The sequence below is a fragment of the Prenolepis imparis genome, unplaced genomic scaffold (assembly GCF_030444845.1).
Source record: "Prenolepis imparis isolate NDT839.2.m4 unplaced genomic scaffold, iyPreImpa1.0 SCAF_7, whole genome shotgun sequence".
NCBI lineage: Eukaryota > Metazoa > Arthropoda > Insecta > Hymenoptera > Formicidae > Prenolepis > Prenolepis imparis.
In genome coordinates this window covers 10,101,621-10,125,163 of record NW_028141165.1, presented here as the reverse complement: position 1 = coordinate 10,125,163, position 23,543 = coordinate 10,101,621, and the positions used below count along the sequence as shown (strand labels likewise).

At 41.3% G+C, this 23,543-nt stretch overlaps 2 protein-coding genes across 5 annotated transcripts in view; one reads left to right on the top strand and one right to left on the bottom strand.

The window, feature by feature from the left end:
* LOC145938541 (uncharacterized) overlaps positions 1–21,919 on the bottom strand; it is a 135,158-nt gene extending 113,239 nt beyond the window's left edge. The window contains exons 1-3 of one of the 4 annotated variants that reach the window (XM_083042251.1): positions 20,545–20,626; positions 19,841–19,983; positions 18,613–18,713 (exon numbers count right to left, since the gene is read on the bottom strand). The gene's annotated coding sequence lies outside the window, so the exon portion shown is untranslated. Of the gene's footprint in view, positions 1–18,612; positions 18,714–19,840; positions 19,984–20,544; positions 20,776–21,789 lie in introns of those variants that run through there. The other 3 variants (XM_083042253.1, XM_083042252.1, XM_083042249.1) reach the window with 3 other exon arrangements.
* The window catches only part of LOC145938539 (roundabout homolog 2), a 97,216-nt gene that overhangs the window by 64,572 nt on the left and 9,101 nt on the right, over positions 1–23,543 (top strand). The window contains exons 3-8 of the mRNA XM_083042246.1: positions 11,043–11,196; positions 14,741–14,871; positions 15,541–15,807; positions 20,574–20,854; positions 21,854–22,366; positions 23,006–23,236. Of these exons, the coding sequence (XP_082898372.1) occupies positions 11,043–11,196; positions 14,741–14,871; positions 15,541–15,807; positions 20,574–20,854; positions 21,854–22,366; positions 23,006–23,236 (1,577 nt within the window). The remainder of the gene's footprint in view (positions 1–11,042; positions 11,197–14,740; positions 14,872–15,540; positions 15,808–20,573; positions 20,855–21,853; positions 22,367–23,005; positions 23,237–23,543) is intronic.

The following is a 23,543-nucleotide window of genomic DNA, read 5'->3' as shown; positions in this document are numbered from 1 at the left end:
CATATTGTACAACGCGCTATGTGTATACTTATGTAGGTTCGCGTCGGAAGGCTATTCATACGCGATCGTTGCTGAGAGGAAAGAATCGAAACGCCGCTTTCCCGGCGTGCCGAGTGTAAGCGCACCCACCAACACCATCATCGTCGTCGACGAGGGACGAAGCGCATTCCATCCCAGGCTCTCCCAAGTACCTAACGTTGTATATACGAGGCCGCGAACGCGTTACACACGCGCTACCGAGTACGAGGCCGTTCTCGAGAGCGCGTACCCATATTCGATATAATTAAAGTGCATAAATAAGCACAATGGTACAAGGAGGCTGCGGCTGCGGCGCAGCCTGCCTGCCTGCCTGCCTATCCGCCGCCGAAGGTAGGCGAGAGCAAGAAAGGTAAGAGAGTATTCAATGCAAATGCCCGCGGAGAGTTTCTTCTCCCGGTCCAGCACGACCGCGTGCTGCGTTGCATCTTCTCTCCTCTCTCCTCTCTTCTCTTCTCTTTTCCTCTCGTCTCGTTTCACTCCCATCTTCCCGCACGTTGCATCTCTCGCGCTACCACAGATACATATATGTATATACGGACCGCACGATACGCTCGATCGAGGAGGAGGAAGAGGCCCCTGTAGGCGAGCGAGCCTCTCTTGCCTACCTGCACGCGCGTTATAAGCCGTTCTCCACCGGAAGGCTATCGAATCTGGATTTATCTTCCTTCGCGACTTATATACCAGCGCGCTCGTTCGCCATCCGTTCGGTCATTATCTGCCGCGCGTTTCGCCGCGGGGCTGCGCGCACACGCACGGCTTTGCATTTTCAACGTGTCGGTCGGAATACGCGAGCACGCTGCTCTCTCTTTCTCTCGAGGGGATTCTGGAATATATGTATATGTACGCCGGGACGCGGAGGTCCGCCCGGGATCCGCCTCTCTCTGTCTCTTTCCCTCGGACATGACACGGCGTCACGTTATATACAGGGTGTCACGGATGCCTAAAGATATCTCGTCGTCAGATTTTTTCGATCTCGCATTCGAGCTGGCTCTACGTGCTCTGTCAAATATCTTTCTTCTGCGAATTTCGTGTAAAACACCCTGTGACTCCTCCCAAAAGTATGCGTGAGTTAGCACGCACATGTGCATGGCTTTTAATAATATGATTAACGATGTGTGTTGCGAGCTTTTTATAAAATCAACTCTTTTAAAGCACGTCCAAATATTTATTTTATAAAAAAAAATCTGGATATGTTTTTTGTAAATATTGCATTTTTACAAACAGCCTGTGATTGCAACGTATTAGAGCGTATTTTTGATATATAATTCGATTAATTTATAATTTGACGTTGATGTAATATATGAAGTAATTCGATTAATTTATAATTTAATCCTTAGTAATAAATAAGCCACAGTTGAAGAAAATTACATTTTTCAAATTTCTCTGCAAAGCTTCTTTAAAGCAGCTACGAAATTATTTTGATTAACTTTGATATATTTAGATAATTCCGAGAAAAATTCTTTCGCATTTTAAATAATCTTTATTAAATATTATAATATTATAATAAATAGTTATTGATTAATAAATCTTTATTAAATAATATTTCTCTTTCGATCAGTTGAAATGTTTAATAGCGCACGATGGAAAACTATCCGATCCAAAATTTCCAAAGTTAAATTGTATATTCTTAATAATCATTATAAACTTAAAAGCCTAAGCCCCGAGGGTGCGTGTTCGCCACGTTAGGTTACGTGTTCGCTTAAATGGAGACATTTTTTTTTTTTTTTTTAATGGTCATTGTGGACCGTCGACCCGGCGTAGCCAGCATCGAGCCTTATAAGTCGCCCCATTGGTCGCGTTACGCGAGGATTAAAATCGCGCGACGCGCGGGTAGTAAATCTGGTCGGCCAACAATGTGATTAAAAGATAGATAACCGATACCGTCCAATATATGTGTGTATGTGCGCGCGCGCGTGTGCGTTCCGCGTTTTTATCGCGAGATACGTGAAAAATTATTTTCCCGGCCACACGGGGAGGAAAAATGCGTTTTCCCACCGCTGCGAGATGGACGGGAAATTGTATCGTGTGTTGTTTTGTTTCGCGGATTCGGCACGCTCGGCTTTTTACACGGACCGTCTCGTATTTACGCGACGCGACCGGAGTACCGGGATTGTCAATACCGCGGACGCAATACCGCGTTTGCCCAAGCCGCCCGAATGTTTTCGATCCGGATTTGAAAGCGGTATAATATTGGCGAATACAATTTCCGATGCTGTAACGAGAGAGAGAGATATACAAAAATCTATCTTAGATCATTGCATTTTCGCGTGTTTGCAAAATCCAAATATTGACCCCAGAGTGCTTGTTAAATGGAACAGAGTCATATGAAACATGGTCAGAGAACGCATGGATGACATCTGTCATTCGTTTTTAAAAGGCAAATTAAAATATAAAGAGATACATGTTCATTACTTATATTATTTATATAAATACGAGGGTAGATTGATAAAATGTTTGGCGCCCGTTCGTATGAGATACCAGCACAGCCTCCGCTATCTCTCTCAAACTTAATGGACGATCGTCTATCACAATTTGGTGAACATAATCGATCATCTCATCTGTTATTTCGGTTTTCGTCCAGAGCGTTCGTCGTCGGAAATGCTCGTTCTACCATGTTTGAACTCAATAACCCAGGTTTTCACGGTCGTAAATGAAGGAGCAGCATCATACACTGAATCTAATTCAGTTTTGATTTCCATAGGAGTTTTCCCTTTCAAATGAAGAAATTTTATCACGGCGCGATATTACAATTTCTCCATTGTTGACAAACTGTCACTTTAAAGACAGAAACAAACCAATCGCTAGAATGACATGAAACTTAACTTTATGTTTCTTTCACTATTATCTATTAGACAAGTATTGAAAGCTTAAAGTCTTGCTCTTTCCCTCGTACATGTATTAACTGTTAAACGTAAATTTATATTAAAATTGCAGATTTGTGCGCGTGGATGACTAATGTCATCCGTGCGATCACTCCAGGGTTAAGCTCGTTGAAATTATTATATACGAAATATCTTGTGTTTGAATTTTTTTCGCGGTATGCGAATAAATCAATACAGCATTTGAAAAGTTAAATCTCCGGTTATCTCGCGCGAGCCTCCCGCTTTTACCGAAAAATTGAGGACGAGATACTATACGGGATATCTTCTCGGGACTTAGAGGGTCGCTGCTCTTTTCGGAGCCAGAAACTCCGAAACGACGATAAGTTTCACGTAGATGGGGTTTCGCTTCGAGGATGTTATATCGGTGAAAAACGGTGTGGGAGAAAAGCGCGCAATTATAGCCGACCCATTTTCCCAGAAGACAATAACGTCGAGCGGGGAAAACGCGGCTGGAATCTAGCCAAATCCTCCGCGAGCGGAGTTTCTATTCCTACGCGGATCGCTCCGTTAAAGTCGGCTTAAGTTGAGCAAGGTCGCGCTAATTTATTGCCATCCGCGGCGACGTCGCGGCGGCTGAACCGCGCCGGGAATGCAGTTCCGTAAAAGAGCGCGAGTCTATTTTTTCGACGCGTGTCCCTATGTGACAAAAGTGCAACCTCTCGTCGTATAAACCCGTTGACCCCGTCAGAGTTTACGTCGCGGAAGCCGCCGCGTCTTCGGGATCGAATCTTACCGAGATGGAAACTCACACGTGCGCAGAGTATTTCTACGGTTCTTTCGCGAAAAAAAAAAAAGAAAGACGTAGAATTTGCAAGTTCACACGCGCGAGAGCCTCACACACATTCCCATTATCATTTTCATTATTTTCAAGTATCCATAAATAACGGTTCTCTCGCCGCGGCACTCGTGGATTATAAACGCGTCGAGTTTGCGCTTAAATCGAAAATTATGGAAAGTGGAAAACATTTATGCGTCGATAATTAAACGCCGAATATTTTACATCGTGAAAATGCCTTTTCTCATCGGTAGTTTTAGACCTCGTCGTTTCGACGACGACGACGAGAGAGAGAGAGCCATCCGTATTATCACTCACCGTTTTCAATGATAAAAGGCATTGAATATGAGACTCGAAGTATACAGATCAAACGCGTATTGAAAGGCGATGTGTTTTCTATTGTATATACGGTGTTCCAGGTTCACCGCACTTCCCCTTTATCTCTTGGGATAACCGCGGTTCTCGCGGTTAGTAATAAAACGCTTTGTGCGCGGTTCCGCGTTATCTCGTTCTCTCTCTCTCTCTCTCTCTCGTATTTATGCCGTTATTATCGCGGCGCGAGATAAAGCGTGATGAAGCGAAACGCATCTGACATACGTTAATAATGTCAGTCTGAATCACTGGGTCCCTCCTCCTCCCAGTTATTGTTGTTATTCTCGCGCGTATTATGCTCGTCGCTCGCCATTTAAAATGCAATTTTTCAGAGATCAGCTCAACCGTCATTAATAGGGTCACAGCCTCCTTTGACAAACTTGAACAAGAGAGAATATTACCCTTTATTCATTTGCCTCGCGGATTCTGTTCTCTTTGGAATTTTAAAAGATTTCAGAACATCTAAAGTAACTAACTCTTGACATCCGTCAAATGTCGCGTTTCAATTCTTTGGAAAATAATAGTCAATCTTTTTCTCGCCGTAAGATTCTTCTCTAGGACGCAAAAAGTAACCCCGCGTGTATATGTGTGTGTATGTGTGAAGAGATACTTAAAAGTACGCAACTCAATTCGCGTCGCTCTCTTTATCGCGCGAAGCGCAACAAACTCCGACGTAACAATTCCCCGTGTGCTGCCAAGATTTCCCGACGATTCCACCGCGTTAAAACTCCTCAGCAAGTTAGTAAAAAGCGATTCCGAGCGAGTACGCTCGAGGGGTTAATCGATCGCGCGCTTTTCACACCCTGGGAGATGATACGCGCGCGGAGAGAGAGAGAGAGAAGTCAAGAGTGCGCGCGGATAGTTGCCCGGTTGTTTGACGATAATGAAAACTTTCTCCCGGTGGTCTCTCTGGTGGTGGCTAACCGGTCCAGCAGCCTGGCTGGGATTTAGAAATAGCCCTGCCGATGCCATTCGGACGGTCCGGAGGCTTTGGAGTGGACTTTTCATCAGCGTGACGCGCGATTGTCCCCGTCCGGTCATTTATTTAATCTTCCCCGGTAATCGAGGCGTGCGAGTATTGTTTTATTGGAGTGCATACCGCGGCTCGATGAAGTGCGTTATCATCGTATATACGGGAGAGCGCCGATATAATGGCGCGCCATTACTTAACGCCATTTCGGCGCGGTTGAACACACACACATATGAGCCATTCGCTCGAAAAACGACTTAAATCGACTTGTTTTTGCACAAAAAATTTAATTACAGATTCAAGAATACAGATATTCTCGTCCTGCGCAATTCTTTGCACAAAATTTGTATCGCGGATATACACAATTCTCTGCGACGAAAGAATCACTTTGCGAGACATTCGTGCATCCGCCGATTATTCCGTTGATGTTGCGAGAGAGATAATCACACCACTCGCAATCTCGCAAAAAACTTTCTCCGTTCTTCACACCGCTGGATTTTTGCTTACACCCCGTATGACGCGTGCGCACGTGTTCGCTTGCAAAAAAGAAAAGTACACGGTGCACTCTCATTAGTTGATCCATAGTACGCGTAGAACAACGAGGCATAGAAGGGAAGGAAGGGCCCTTCAATTCTTTCGCTCTAAATCCAACATCTGTTAATTGGAGGTCGTTTGCCTATACGCACTACCGCTTCCTCTCCGTCTCCCCCTTTCCTGTCTCTTTTCCTTTCGTTGCGAGAGCACCCAAGTACCACCCGCTGTCTCATTACCGCGAAGGATAAAGCTCGACCGCTTATCCCTTTGGACGAGTAGTTAAGAAACGCCGGGACAGCAGCAGGGAGAGAAAGGAGGAAAGAAAAAGAGGAAGACTGATAAAACGATAGATTGAAGCGGCAAAGAGTAACGACTCGTTTTCTCCGGTGTATCGTTTTTTTTTAAGAAGTCGAGGGATGCATTATAAAGAGCTTTTTTACGGACTCTCAATCCCTTTTCTCGGAAAGATCGGTAAAGTACATTACATATTTGGCGAAACGGCGAAAATAAAATGGCTATTATATGAAATATGGTTTTTTTTTCTACATAAAATATTCAAGAGATAAAACGCGCGATAGAGAGATGCTCCTCTCTTCTCTTCTAATTTTAAACAGATTTTAATTTAACGGAAGTTCTCTCGCGGAAAGTACTTGGAAGCGCATAATCTTTCGTTGTAAAAAAATTCGCCAAGGAAACGATTCGAGTATAAAGTACCGGCACTTTGCAGCGTGTTCCCGCGGAAGATTCCACGTCGAAAGTACCGCATCTGCGTTCTAGGGGATTCGTCATTAAGGTCGTTGATAACTTTTCATCGAGAAACGATGAGCCTCGTTACGCCCAGCTGATGCGTCGCTCTATATAGCGTCCGCGCCGTAATAACGTCTCGCGCGCTCGAGAATTAAAAGGGTGCGAGGGAGATAGAGAGAGGTGAACCGGGGAAAAGTCGGACGAAACTCTCAAGTTCAACGAAATAAGAGAGGCCGATTACTATCGAGCTTTACAAGCTTTAAAGCGCCGAATGCTCGTCCCCGGAGGATAAGCTATCGCGCTTATACTCGCTAAGCTCGCTCGCTCATTCGCTCGCAGTTTTCCCTAGTCGCGTAAACGTCGTTATTACGGAAACGTGCATCGCGTCCCAAGACGACGACGACGGCGGCGGCAGGCTTCCTACGGTGCCTACTTGTACCTAATTGGACTGGAAGCACGTAAACTTGGATTAGATTTCGCCGGAGCAACTCACTCGCCGCCAACTGCCGGCAACTAGCGTCTTTAACTTCCGCCCTAGCTCGCGGCGGAGAAAGCACGCGGAAACGCAACCGCCTCTCACCGGGAGAGACGGCCGGGAATCACATCGTGCTCGAAAGACTTTAATGAAAAGCGGGGAGCTTTAGGTGCTATTAGCGCGATATCTTCAACCCGCCATTCGGGCCCGATTACAAGAGAGAGAGATAGATGGATGGAGGAGAGAGAGCTAGAGAGCGGGAAGATGAGAGAGTAAATCGAGCGACGACGTCCGCCGTTCGGGCACTTGCTCACTCACGTCGACCAATGGCCAACTAAGTAATTGCCCGACTGGAATTATCCTGCGAACGTGGGACCGAAAGCAACGTGACGGACGTTGATTAGTGCAATCGCCGATATCGCCAACAGTGGCATATCTCGCGTCAATTGTGCCGCCAGTCGTGTAAGAGACAAGCCGCTTCGAAATGAATCATTAAAGACAGTTATTAAAGTATACTCGGAAATTAAGAGGAATGTAAAGAAATTGGACAATTTAAAAAAAATCGAATTTTATAGTCGTGTCGCGAAATTTTCTATTTCTAACAAGCTAAATTTAAATTAGATATCGAAAGATAACTTTTTCGTTTTTAAAATGTAGAGCGTCTATTTTTATTATACGTACGGTTTACGTTGAAAATAATGAAGGTTGAAATTGATACCCCGACATTCGTGTTACGACGGTAAAATCTCAACTCTCGCATTCACGAAAGTTTAAACGAAGTACATAGTAACCCGGAAAAGGATCGTCGATTTTCCCAAAGAGAAGAAAGCCCGAACACATTCCGTACATATAGTATGCTACGTCTCGGCGACACTAATAGCGGCAAAGTTTGGTCGTCGCGTAGACGCGCCCTTGTTTTGCGACACGTTTCTTCCTGACCAATGACCCTCCGAATAGTAGCAAAGTTTCGCCCCGTACAAACTTACTGGCGAAAGTAACGTATTTTGGGCTATTTTGCTCGTGTCAACAGCCGGGGCTGCTGCTTTTCTTGTCTCTCGCCTAATTGGGCCCGGTCGTTAGACATTCGTCACGACTGGATGCACGCTTCATTAAAGCGCATTCAGAGCGCGATGATAATACGGCGTCATCGAAATTCGGTCGATACTCTCGGTCCCCGGCTGGAAACCATTAGCCACGATCGCCTACAATACCAAATTAACAGCATTACATTCGGAAGGGAAGTGGTGCCGTGCCATGTACGTATCTGTCTCCACCCACGATGTGCGTGTGCACGCACAAATATGCAACAACCGTGCGCGTGTGGTTTAACGACGGCTAACGATCCGCGACGCCGGGATATATGGTTGTGGTGTCCACGCCGATTGTGGAGGAACGGCGCTTCCGCGACGCCGAGCGATAAAATGATTTCTCTCTCTCTCCCTCGATTCTTTTTTTTTTTTTCCTTTTTTTCGGCTCGCGAAGTATCGATTATGCGCGGTCGTTGGCACAGAAAACACACTCTGCGGGATTCGGCGGGACGCTCTCTCTCTCCCGGGAGTGCCGCGATGAGATATCGATCGCTCGTAGCGACGAGAGAAAGAGAGAGAAGGGAGAAATCGCGCGGCTCTCTCAAAATCGCCGGTCGATCCGCGACAATAATGCTCCATGTTCCGGGCGCGAAGACTCTGGTTCTTCGGGTATATCTCGAGAGCAACGCGCCTCGAAATAGGATCGCGTGACGGAGAGCGCGCGCGCCCGCGGCGTAAATAAGGTGCTCCTTAACGCCGTGCCATTCCTATGTAAATGCGCGGTGCCCGCGGATACCTACGTGGTGCACACCTACCATAGATAATTTCTGGGCGCACGCGGGGATATCTAATTTTAGCGCACGCGGATATACGTAATGTCGCGACATTTGCGCGCAACCGCGCGCAAGTTCGAGGGACATTATCGATTCGGGTCTCGCGCTCACCGTGTAAATGTAAACGAGATCCGCGAGACGGGATTGAGATTTTCATTCTATCTACGTGCACACGACGATGAGATCGCCGTAAAACACGCTGCTGCCAAAAAAAAAGGGGAGATTGGATTTAATTAGAACAAGATTTCAATCTACTCGTCAGAGTAACATATTGGGGATTCTAGACGTATCTATTGCAGGAATTATAATCGTCTTTCGTTCAATTTATTCATCTCGAAGAGTCAGAGAAATGATAACACTAAAATAGTACATAAATATAAAATACGATGCGATACTTTTTCGTTTGATAAATAAATAAATTTGATAAGAAAAAAAAAAACGTTTAAACTTTGAATTTAAAAATTAAGGCCTGTGTCGTAGAATATTCTTTTGGATGCGTTTTAAAAGTCTCTTCAAGACTTACAAAATGAGCCCTGAATGAATGTTCTACGACTTTCACAGGCCTTAATTTTTTAATTCAAAGTTTAAACGTTTTTTGCGAAAATTAAGGCTTGTGTAAATCGTAGAACATTTTCTGAGAGCTCATTTAGTAGTTCGGTATCGCTATGATATATTCGATTTTTTAAAAATCTTATATTTCACACATATGCGTTTATCCTCGGTTATATTATACTCTTTTGAGATTGAGAAGACAGTAGAATCCCGCTCGAATATAATCCGAAAACCCCGGGCTATAAAGAGCGCGCGCGCACCTTATCCCGATCCCGATTCCGATTCCGATTCTGATCCTGATTCCGTATGCACCGTGTACCTATTTACGTGACGTATACCTGGCCCACGGGGGCGCAATTCTTATTTCTCACGTTGCCGCGTAGCCTATGGGATTCACGTAAATTCGGTATATATACGGAACCGTATTAGAGTATATAACGGAGAGAAGCTGCAGAGGACCGGAAGAACGAAAAGAGGAAGTGAAGAAGAGTGGAGGTTGAGTCCCGACCTTCCGCGTCAACCTCGGGGAAAGTTTACAGAGAGCCACTGTGACACGACGAGAAAGGGGTTGAAAGCTGGACTCGAGACCGTCGAGAGATGTTGGCGACGCCAACCCCTTTTATATCCCTCTCTCGTTCCCTCGTTTTCTGAGAAATTGCGTTACATTTGATTCACCGTCGGAATCGTTAGGGCGTTCGAGAGACCCCGAGATAGCGACCCACGTTTTTCAAACCTTCGTTCCTCCGTCGTCCTATGAAAGCGTCCCTTCTTCTCTCTCTTTCTCCCCCGGTGTGTCTCAAATTTCAATTCGTAGCCTCCCGACACGCAATAATACTACGGCTTCTCGTGCCACTCGTGTTCTCCGCGCGTCCTCGTTCCCGTAGTCATTTCGACCCGAAATCCGATAATGTATCCGAATATTGAAATATGCATCTCTGCTTCGTCATTCATAATGTCTCGCGTAAGAGAAGAAAGGAGTCTCGCAATATTTCGTTTACCATTCAAACGTAAGACTTTTAATCTTACTTGAGAGGTTCACCGCCGGGCTTAAAATTCTGCTCTGTTAACAGATGAATAATACCGAGTTCCAACTTCCAAATATTTTCATATCGATATATATGTATATATCGTTTATTCAATGCTCTCTGCATTCTTATAAAAGTCTGAATAGAGGATCTAGTTCTTTTCATACACAAATTTCTAGAGCAACGCGGGTATTCTGGAAATATTTTCCACTCGAAACAGCTGAAACTGCTGTTTGGGTCGCTTTATCTGAATATTGTTCGAGTGCGATTCTAAAAAAATCTTATCTTCCATAAAGTGCAGTTTCTATTTCTATTCAAGTGATATAATTGAATATATATCGAGTCGATATGACGAATTACGGGGTTGCGAAAGAATTATTCACATGTGAAATCCGACTAGGATGACCGAATATGCTGGTTTTCGAACAGAACAAGTTTTTTTTTTTATTTTAATTCCTAGACCATCACGGTTGTTGAAATTCATTTTAGTTCGTCCTAGTTTCAGACTTGCAATACACGAACGAAAAATCAGATGACTTTTATGAAAGCTTATTAAAACTTTGGAGGGAGCTCGAAATCACGGTGCGCTTAGCCAATATCAAAATTCGATATCGCGGCGATTCGATAAAAATAATTCTGATAATATGAGAGATAAAAGAATAAAAAATAAGTGTCCCACTTTCGTCGTTCCTTTAAAAAAAAAGTTGATGAAAAAAAAGTATCGTCCTTCCCCTCTCCTTAGACAAACAACGCAATACCTTTGTGACGCAACGGTGAATCATGGACATGCATGGTTTTGTTCTGTTGCAGTGCTGCGGGATGAGTTTCGCGCAGAGCCGCAGAACACGAGGGTCGCCGCCGGGGAGACGGCTTTGCTGGAGTGTGGACCGCCCCGGGGCCATCCGGAGCCGACCCTCCATTGGAAAAGGAACGGTCACATAATAGACCTGGAGGCGACGAAACGGTGAGTTTTCTTTGTGCGACGAGTCGCGCGTAGGTCCCTTTTGAATTCGCTCGACATACCGCGACGACATCGAAAAACGCGCAACGAGAAGAGAGAGATTGCACGGGCGAGAAGGCGTAAATGATTAAATATATACGCCGGGATCGGACTATTTTGGGACCCATTCGGGGACCTCCGATCTTTTCCGCCGAGAGAGTCCCAGCTGCCGCGTGAAAATGACTTTGAAGCCGCGACCTTTAGCTCACCTTTTTTTCTTTCTTCGCTTTTGTCAGCGGTTGTCTCGCTGGCGCAACCGAGACAAATGCTTGTCTATACACACTGAACGTTCGCAACGTTGTAATAAACAAACGACATAAAACGGAATGCAATTGCGTTAACCGTAATATAAACAAATATAAATAAATGTACTCCACCTCGAAAAAGTATAAGCGAGAACAACTTGTTTTGACGCGCACTTCGTTACTCGGCCCCCGCGGCCGATTAATTTGATCTTGTCACCTGGGCCAGGGAGTGAAGGTGAAACAATAATAAATATACTCCGTTTGCAATTTGCGGGCCCTTTAAAAGCGCGCGCGTGCACTCTCGAAACTCGCTCGCAGTACCCGATTAAATTGCACGCGCATACACATATTCGTATACACGCACGTATATTTACTGCCGCGACTAGCACCTATACAAGAATCTCGCGCTGTCTGTGTCTCCAGCATGTAATAATGTCGCGGCAGTAAGAGCAACTTTTACGCTCGCGGGATTACGGTTGGGAGAATCTACTTTTATAGACACGACGGAAGAGCGAGAGGGATGGGACGGGGGAACTCTAGATTAACTTAATTCTAACAGCGACGCCGGGGGTAAAAGGGACGTCGCCAGGACAAAAAATCGCATCAAACGCCGCTGCTAACGTGAATACGGTCGGTTATCTTCCTCTCTCTACGCTTTTTTACCAATCCGATTTATCTTGATTTAAGGGTAGAATGTGCCTTGGCGGATGGAGAACCCATTTCGATTCTCAACACAGTTACGCGTCAAGTTTATTTTACGCGACATTTGTATTTATTAAATATTTGCACGTTAAAATATAAAATACAAAAGCATTAAATATGTTATAACTCTTTTTATTATATCCTCGCAATTTCTCGTTCAGTTAGAATCATAGTTGGGGTTGGGGAAAAGAGAAACGACGGATTAAATTAACTATTACCAATTTGCGGATTCGGATTAAATAACACCTATTTTCATTCGCGAAATTCAATTTCATTCGCTTTTTGATATTCCTCTATTTAGCTCCGTCGCTGAAATTTTCGTCAATCGGTGGCAAATCCGTAACACGATGTGTCAATAAAATTTCCCGCTCTGCGGCTTGCTGTTTGAATAATAAATCACACGGTAATATTCATCGTGCAATAAAGCGCATAATCGATAGACACACGTCTCGCATTTATGTGTATCGTTCCCGATATCCTAGAGTCATCGCGATATTCAGGGCCATGTAACCGAGCTGAAGAGGGAGAGAAGGCTCGGGAGACTCGCAAACTCGGCGTGGTGCAGGAATCGACGCATAAATTCGACAGAATACGAAAATTTTACCTCTCTCGATCTCTTCGTCCTTTTCTCTCTCTCCTCCAGGTACTTCTCTTCCAGGATCAGGCTTTTAAACGTACGCTTGCGCGAGCCACCTCGTTGTAACGACCCGTGCATACTTTCGCGCTCCTCCGTCTGCCATTCGTATCTCGAAACGGGCGATTTTTTCTCCCCCGAATCCCCATGGATCGACTCGATCAAACTTTCATGGGGCGCTGAATGCCTCTTAGTTTTTCTCGCGCTGCGATCCCGCCCTCTCCCTCCTCTTTTTTTCTTTCTTTTTTTTTAAAGAGAAAAACCCTCGCGATCTTCCTCCGATCGAGTTCTGCGCCGGAGATAAAAAGGTGATTCTTATTATCCAACTGTTCTTTTAAACGTGCGATAAAAAATGGTGACGCAACTAAGAAGCGAAATTTATTATCCGCAATGTTGCAGAAAAAAAGGGATGAAAAATCGGAAATAATTTATGAGTTTAATAAATGATTTTTAACTTATTAATTCCGTCTATTATTTTCGCGCGCGCGATTTTTATTTTCATTATTTCTTCGCGTATAGAATTTATCTTCATACGGTTTATTGCGCCGCGTTTCATGTAATTACTTCCATTTACCGTCACTTACACCGTATTGTACGCGCTGGCTTAACGCTGTCTGAGGGGACACGGCACATAAGAGCACGTGACAAACGATTTACTTTTCCTCTCTTTCCCTTCCGGTTCTCCCGGAGGCAGGGAGAGGAAAGCGATAATGGAGATATTTTTTTTCTGGCGAGATCTTTCTCTCTTTCTCTCGAAAACGAAACGAAACTCATACAGCTCGCTAACTTGTTCGTTCACTCGTTTCGACGGCTATTTTCCTCTTCTTCGTCTCTCGATCAATAGGATACTCTCCTTGGTCGCGACGGGGCTTTCGCGGAAATTTCCTCCTCTCCCTCTTCCTCCTACTTCTCTCCGCCATCACCATCCCCGCGTCGGATTTACCGATGGAAGCCCGAAGCCGCGATAAATTAGGACAACCGATAGGAATTAAATCCGGCCGTATCGGAACGCCGAGACCGCGTTTCTCTCCTCTCTCTCCTCTCTTCTCTTCTCCTTCCACGAGCGCGCGAAACGTGTGGTAAAACGGGACGTGGAGAGCGATGGAAGAATGGTCGCGTGAAGAGAAGAGGAAAGAGAGAGCCAGGGCAGATCAAAGCAGAGGGAATGGAGGAGGTAATCGAGCACCACCGACGCGAAAATTAATTGACACTATAAATTAGAGAACGCGCGCGATCGAGAGAGGAAGAGAGGGAGAGCTATCGATCGATCGCATCGTCGCCGAATAACATCGCTCTCCATACGCGCGATATTGTGCATGTGCACCCCTCAAACGAGACGGCCGTTTTATCTTGGAACCGCCGACGCGGAAGAAGAACGATCCCTCGCGAAGGAGAGAGGATCTGGCGGAGGAAGGTGTTGAGGAATCCCAAGTACGCAGTCTTCCTCGAGAGTACGCGTCGTCTTCGCCTCCTCTCGCCTTATTCTCTCGCATAAATAATATCGATGTTAAAGGGAACGGAGTGCGTATACGAAAACGCGTCGTCTCCTCCAAAGTTCTTCCTCTCGTCTGCCGACGTCTCGGAATGAGCGATTAACATATGAGCTGTCCGAGGTGCTTGAAATTATCTCGGGAACTTAATAATACTCGTGCGAGATCGCGCAAATTTCATCGCGTTAATTTCCTAGTTGCAAAATTACGCATATAATAATATATTATAATGTGCGCGATAATGCACAAAGTATATAGGATGCATTCCTGAACCGTTATTACGCCTTCTCGGTCCCCATCGGTATTTAGAGACGCTTAAAGACGTCGTTGATCTTACGGGCGGAAATTAATCGTCGTAATTTTCGTCGCCGTCGCTCTCTTATCGCAACGGAGAGAACGTCTCCGCGTCTTGATTAATCGTTCATCGGGCGTTTCAGGATAACCCTCGTGGACGGAGGTAATCTAATGATATCCGACGTGAGGCCAGCCGATCAGGGCAAGTATCAGTGCATCGCCGAAAACATGGTCGGCACCAAGGGATCCGCGATAGCGACCCTCACGGTTCACGGTAAGCGTACAACACGAACTCGTATATCCAATTTCCCACGTACAATTCTGATTAAGAAGCAAGCATAGACACGATCGAGCGTACCTCAGAGCATTTAGCGTTAATCCTGATTGCCCGATAAGTTCCGCGTTTTGTTCCGCCTTGAGTCAAAATTTGAATAAAATATTCAAATTAGTGTTCAAGGTATCTCTTAATATCCTATCTTATTTCGTATATATCAATATGTTATATTTTCAATTCAATCTCTAATTATTATATAGATTTCTTAAACATATATCTATTTAATTAATTATCAAGGATAAAGATCATTGTATTTTTATCTCTTAAATAAGACCATTTCTTCTATTTCTATTTAATAAAATCAATTTTTATTCTTATAAAGACAATTTATGAAAAATAGAGCATTTCATTATTTTACGCGAACGACATTATATATTTATTTGGAGTATTTTAATTTATATATATATAAAATAATTATTTATTCAAACTGTCTAGTCGATTATCCTTGCATGCTCCAGTAATGAAATTACCTTAAATAAATAATCTCGAGTGCTAGTTTGCGATTGCGAAGCCCAGAATCCGCTGAAAAGCCGCGGGCTATAATTCGGGATACACCCGGGGGCTATCATCGGAGGGCTTTCCAATCGAATCCTCGTTCTGTCTTTGCAGTGAAGCCGTACTTCGTGGCTACGCCGTCGAACCAAACGATCCTCACGGATCAAACGGCGGAGTTCGTCTGCAGGGTGGGTGGAGACCCGTCACCGGAGATTCTGTGGCGGCGAAACGACGGCAAGATGCCGATAGGTCGGGCGCATATCCTGGAGGACAAAAGTTTACACATCGAGCGGGTGAACCCCCAAGATCAGGGAACGTACATCTGCGAGGCGAATAACGGCGTCGGGACGATATCAGCGAGCGCCACTCTTACTGTGCACTGTGAGTACTCTAATCTTCTTCCTCATTCTCCCTTCTCTGTGTAAGGAGCCGCTCGGCCGTGAAATTAATTACGCGCCCCGTGTACGATTATCGCGCCGGTGACGAGTGAAGGGGTTGTTGCCGCACAGAGGACAGAGACACAACGCCGCGCATTATCGCCGCATATTAAGCCGTGAATGTGTATCCTGTCGGATGTCGACTTTTGCGCCTGACTTGGACGCGAATCGCAAATCCTGCGGCTTGGAAAATACGAACGTATTGTCGAGTCGCTCGAAGCAAGCGAGATAGGGACGCGGACACGGTAGATAGTTCAAACTTTACGCTTCGTTGGATAAACGGGGTAAAGTTCTGAACAGCTATATGTAATCGGTAACATTATTGCACTAGTCGGATGTACATTTTTTTTTTCCTCGAAAATTTATATTCCTTATTTAAACGAGCTATTTGAATTGTAATCCTACATCTACTCGTGTTCTTATTTCCGTGAGAAACGTGACTTCTTCATGCGAAGAGATTTAGAGATTGAAAGGATAAAACTTAATTCCACACAACCGACTTGCATAGCGCTATATAATAATATAAATATATAAATAATTAAAACGAGAAAATAATATTTAATATTTTTATCACGGAAAAAATCCCTTTCTAAAAAAGACATGTTGTTAACATTGTTGTCGCTTTTGCTGATTAACTGTCTCGATTCACGTTGTGCGGTTGTGCGTTTTATTCATAGATTCAAGCAGTTGTCATCGCGAGGATTAGCAGTTTGACAGTTTGTCCAAAATAAACTTAAATAAAATAATATTATGTTTTAAATAATATGTTTTAATATTTTAAACTCAATTGATATTTTCTGACAGTTATCAGCTGATTCTGTCAAAAAATAATTTCTTTTTTAGAAATATCATTTTTCTAAATATAAAAGTGAAGAATGGCGCGCGGGTAAACTACCATAATATATTATTTAAAACATTATTATTTAAAAATTTAATTGGCAAATTGTCGCTTTAATCAGCTGATTCTTTTATTATATATACATAATAAAAGAATGCACCGCATAGCGTCCGTGGCGACTCAGTGTCGATTATTAATATTTAAAAACGAGCCAAAAATTTATCGCTTATATATTTTGATAGTACATCTTTGCAGAATATTTTGGTATCAAGCAGACACCAGCGTACAAATTTTTTTATTATATATACATAATATAAGAATGCATCGTAGTGTCCGCATAGTATGTTAAATAAAAGAATTTGTACGCTGGTGTCTGCTTGGTACCAAAATTTTTTGCAAACAATGTACTATCGAAATATACAAAAGATGAATTTACAAAATAATCCGCAGACAATGTAATATCGAAATATACAAAAGATGAATTTACAAAATAATCCGCAGACAATGTAATATCGAAATATATGTATAAGTGATGTATATTTGACTCGTTTTAAAAAATTAAAAATCGGCATTATGTCGTCGTGAACTCTGTTCAGTCCCCTCGAACTATACGGCGCAGATTTATATTATGTTTTTTAAATAAAATATATTTTATATTTTATATTTTTATTTTATAAAATATAATATTGTATTTTATATTTTAAAATAAATAAGGCGTTTATTTGCTAATTATGTTTTAAAATAATATATTTTAAAAATTATTAAAGTTTATTATACAGGTATTATAACATATTATTCAAAATATATTATTAAAATAATAATTGAAATGCATTGACAACACGCGCATATACTTTTATTAACGACGGCGCGAATTCCGATTCGCGAAAGTGCGTTGATTAACATGTACGCGCAATACTTTTAACGACGTTCCCGAATTTTACGATCGGAGCCCGTTTTACGCGAAAATCACATAGATTTGACAAATCGGGATAACATACAAACGTATGTCTCAGTCAGTCGTGCAGATCGAGCCTAAACTCAAAACCACGAGACTCGAGAACGTTGCGTCATAATATATATTTCACCCCGGCAATACTGCCGGATCAGTAATTATCTACAAGGTTAAATATTTATTATGGGCACACGTCTACCCCTTTCTGTCGACAAAATATAAAAATTACTGAGCTTCTCGTTTATAATGCAAGATTCTGTTCGATATCATTAAAGAAGTTAAGAGCTAAATTAGATTTAATATTAAATAAAACGCTTTCTTAAAAATTGCCATATATTCAAAAATATTTTTCTAATTTATATTAAATTATTTTATATTTCTTTTTTAAATAAAATTTTTATATTCTTATTTGCACAACAATGCTAATCATTTATTTACCAGATATTTTAAAAGAAAAATCACATAATTTGGCGAATTGATATTTGGTGAATTTGTTATTCAAATATTTATACACTTAATATATATAAAAATATACATATAAAATTGATAAATAATATAATTTTTGTATATGTTCCTTATTTATTATGACAATATATAATTTATGTTATCCATATTGATTTAATGAACTTAAGAAACAAGAATAATTAGAATAAATTTAATCAACAAGAATGATTAATTAATTAATTAACGATATATGATATCTAATAAAATTAATTTATTCATATATCGAGAGAGGAGAAGGAATATTGTGATGTATTTTGAAATCTCTTACTAATTTAAATGTAAGTGTTAAATTATTTTAAAAATGTTAAATGTCTGCTAAAAATACAAAGTTACTATATTTTCTATTCTCCTCAACTCCCAAAAAACATAAATACTTTATAGTTATAGCCAACTAAATAGGCCGTTGTAGTTTTTTGCAACAAAAGATTTTGAAAATATTAATATTTATTACTCACCGACTCACCGGTGCTGAATTTTTGCAAATCTTGTCAAATTTCTATGAATTTCGTTGAATTTCAGAGATAGCCATTAAGTGTCCAAATATCAGCTCATGTATCTATAAGAAAATAATATAATATAAGTTATAATATAAAAATCAGAGCACAAAATTCCAAAAATATCATCAAAAATGTCAATCAAAATGTATTTATTTAATAAATTATATCAATAAATTACTTAGGCTAATAATAACATACAAATCCAGTTTTAAAAATCTTAAAAAAATTATTACATAAATAAATATATAATAATCGCATCTAGACCGCAATCGTATGAATTAAAACAATAGGCATTGTAATAAATATTACACTCCACTAAAAGTACAATGTTTTGAATTATTTGAATAATCAAAATAAAAAAGACGACGATTTTTTTTTTAATTGGTCAATTAAATGCTTTAAAGCATTTATAATTTTAGATAGAGTGCACTCATATCGTTCGCTGTTTCAACGCGCTGTGTAATCGCGATTTTTAAGAAAATTAGACTTCTACATTTCGTGAATAATTAAAAAGAAAAAAAATGCTCACGAGGATGATTTATCAATCTGGAACAACTTGTTTTATGGTCCGATTTTTCTGTATTTATTTTATTTCCGATATGCGCACACACTTTACGTTACTCTTGCAAATGCGAGACGGTTATCTTACAATTAGTACATATATAGGTAAACTCGCTACCGGTAGCGCTGTGAATTATATTGTTGCGCTGCGCCGTACATACATATAGCATCGACAAATGAATATGCTATAAAATAAATTGTTAAATAATTTTACATTTTCTCATAAACAATGTTATTACGAATAATCTGTTTTCTGTTTGGCTCGATTATTTCTTTGTCGGCTAATAACTTATGCATTATTATAGTAACAATCGATTCTTAAGCAGAATTTTCGAGCAAAATTTTAATAAAAAACAACACGTAGATATAATAATAAATGCGATATAATTCATACATATATAAATCGCATATGTAAAAAACATATGTAAACTCGCCTCTAAATGTACAAGCACTGAGAGGCTCTAATAACTCGATTATCTTTACCGAAAATTACTCGATTTTTGTCACTTGAAATTTCGGTCTAATATACAATGAAATTACGAAATAATCTCACAATTTATTCAGAAGACGATACTATTGCAAATAATTGCGTTAATTTGGTCCGATTATCTCTTTGTCGGCGTACCTGAATGGATTATTATCGGAGCTCGAAGTTTCTGCGTCTTTATGCCATGGCGGTCCCGCGCGAAAAAGGAACATGAAGTTGCTGCAGAAGCGCGCATAGCATGTTCGACCAATCAGAATAAAGACGCCAAAACTTCCTGCATTCTGATTGGTTAAACAAATGAAGTATTTGTAGCGTTAAGTGGAATCGATTCTTATGTGCGATTTTTAAAACTTTAATGAAAACGGCATTTAATTATAATAAATAAATGGACTATAAATTTATTTAAAAAATCAACTTCAAATGTATTAGCACGAAAGATAAGATAAAATAAAAGGCTCTAATGAGTAATTATCTTGCCCGAAAAAATAATCCGTTTTTTTCTCTAAATTCGATCTAATATACCATTTATGTGTTATTTCATACTTTCATATATTCATATATGTATATGATTTTTATATATGCAATTTTCATATATACATAAACAATACCACAAGAAAAGAATACGTCAGTATTTGATTAGATTAATAATATCATTGAATTAATAAAATTTAATTACATCGACGTTATTGATTCAACAGTATTTTTCTCTCAGTGTAATAACATGATACACGAGATAGATTGTGTATACACAGAATTTAGCTTCATTCATTTATTTCAAAGTTGGATTATACGAGTTAAGGGTTGAACGAGCGTCTTTATCGCTAAATATACTGCAAGGATACGTGTGTCGAATACGGACCGTTTGTCACAGCGAGACCGGTATTCACCAACTTCCCCAAGGACGAGACAGTAAGCTCCGACAGCGACGTTACCTTCTCGTGCGCGGCGCGGGGTGCGCCAAAGCCGTCGATATTTTGGACCCGGGAGGGCTCCCAGGAGCTAATGTTCCCCGGCCACACATATCAAAGCCACTACACCATCACGGAAAACGGAAGTCTGAGTATCAAGGGCGCCGTCAGGAAGGACGAGGGCCACTACGTGTGCAGCGCCATTAGTCAGGCTGGCGCCAGCACCGCGACCGTATTTCTTCAGGTATGTGTGAACCTTGTAAAATGTACGTCTCACACGACAATTATTCAACCACGCTCCAACAACTCCATATGATCTCGGAAGTCTTTTTCGCACATTTATATAAACGGCTATTTTTGGTATGAAAGTACATATTTTTATTAGTGAATATATTTTTAAAGTTTGTTTTTTTTTAGTGTATTTTTTTAAATTTTAAACTTGAATTTTCATGCGCTACATAAGATTAACATCATAAATTAGTAATAATTTATGATACATGCATATAAAGTTGTAAGAGCAATGAGATTGTGCGCTAAATGGACATGCAACAGTTTAAAATATACAGCCAAGATAAATCTCGTCCAGTGTGAGAGAGGCGAACGTGCACATTAAGTGGTTCATTTTCTCGATACATATTTATATCATCCCCTCTTCTCCTCGCTCCGTTCTCTTCCGGATGAGTGCAGAATTACCATTCTGGCCGGTGCTGCACACCGCGATCCTAGCCTGAAGGGAGTTGCCCCACATTCTGAATAAAATTCTTATCTACATATAGGGAGTATTACGGCGAATCAACTTTGGCGAATGGAAACTCGGTAACTTCTCCCCGCTCGGAGCGAGGCCAAAGTTGTAAGGTGTAATATAGAAAAGAAACTTTTGAATTACATATTTTCACTCCAACGCGAGCTATTCGACCGAACTTGGTGGATACAATATTCGCTTAATTCAGCGGCTAAGTAGACGCGGGTAGCTGGCTCATAATTTTCGATATTCCAGGTATAAAAATGAGAAAAGTATGATTTTAACAAGTATAATTCCGGGTTACTCAAATATTGGAAAATTACGCGTTTTAATCGCGTGAATTTTCAGCATCCGTGACACTTGTAAATTCTCTATATTTCTCTCCATATTTCTTTTTAAAGAAAATAAAACTTATCGTGATTATTTTATAAAGTTACCTCGCTATTTAGAATTGTCCTCTCTTTTCTTCATCCAATACAGTTTTCATCTGTTGTAATAAAGGTGACGTCCGCCGAGGAGACACCGCCGCCCATAATCGAGCTGGGTCCAGCAAATCAAACCCTGCCGTTGAAGAGCGTCGCCTCGTTGCCCTGCCGCGCTGTGGGTACACCTACGCCGAGGGTTCAGTGGCATAAGGAGGGCGTGCTAGTACATCAGGGTGGCCGTATCACGATGGCCATCAACGGCACGTTGTTCATCGACGATCTGCACACCAATGATTCCGGTCTGTACACCTGCATCGCCTCGTCCGAGTCCGGCAATACCTCGTGGTCGGCCTACCTGACAGTGAGTTCCGGCGCCAGCTTTCACCGCACGCCCGACGTGTCGGCACTGCCGCAGAATCCGAGCAAGCCGCGAATAGTGAACGCCACCAGTAATTCGGTCACTTTAACCTGGAGCCCGGGCCACGAGGGCCAGAGCAAGATCATCGGCTACAATATCGAGTACTACAGTAGCAACCTGAACACCGGCTGGGTGGTGGCGGTCACGGGTGTCCTCGACGACATCTATACCGTGAGTATTTCATCGTGGATCGGCGATGCTTGACCTCCTTTCCTTATAGTGCTTACACTGCCCGAGTCTTAACGATCTTTTCAAGTAGATATTTTCAGTTTCCCTTCTTGTATCGCTTCGAAAGTGTATTTAGAACGTGAACTGCTGACGAAGGTAGTTTGCGACATCATGTGCGGTGTTGAAGAACAGATCTATAAACATAAATTGTGTTCACGTTATATCGCAGTTAAAAATTTAATATCAAAGTTCCATGTATGCTGCTACGATCTAAGAGGACGGAGAGAGGCGGCTAATCCTGCAAAGAAGCGGTCAACTACGTCTAGAGATACTTTAATATTCTATATCAAACATCTCGTATACGTTGAACTTTGTTGCCGTACAATATATAATGCTTTGAGCAACCTTTGAGAAGAGAATAAATTAGTCTCTTCAAAGATAAGTGTCGCAGTATAAAAAAATTAATATTCGCGGTAGCCAATAAAGAAGCATTAAAAAATGTACTGAAACATATCTTTGTGTATAATATAGAGATTTGTTTTACTTAATTTTTTTATATTATTTGGCATTCACTGTTTAAATTTATTTTTTCATTCTTTTTTATTATCAACCTAACGAGTTCTCTGCTTCACTTATCAACAGGTGACAGATTTAAGGCCGGAGACCAATTACGTTTTCCTAGTACGGGCGGAAAATAGCCACGGGCTCTCGCTACCCGGGCCATTGTCGGACGTGGTGCAAACTACTAACGTAAATCAGCATACGGTACCACAAGTGGAACTGACTCGCGCCAGAGATCGGTTGAACAGCGAGATTTTACATTTCAAAGAGGTGCAACCGTTGACTAGCACTAGCGTCAAGATTATGTGGGACGTAAGTGTCGCTTGAAATTTCCAGTGTTGTTCTGTTTATATCGACAGCACAACACAACAACGGGAATATCGCGGGAATTGCGCTCGAAAATTTCTAAAATAAATGTTTGCCTGTGTAAAAATATTACAAAATATTTTGTTATACTTTACATAGTTTACATATATACTTTACAAAATATTTTGTTTGTTTCACAAATATTAGTTTATTTTTTAAGCGCATTTTATTTTAGTAGAGACTTAATTTAACATCTATTTAATGTAAATTCTCTCTAATAAAAAATAATAGAAACTAAATTCATATTAATTAA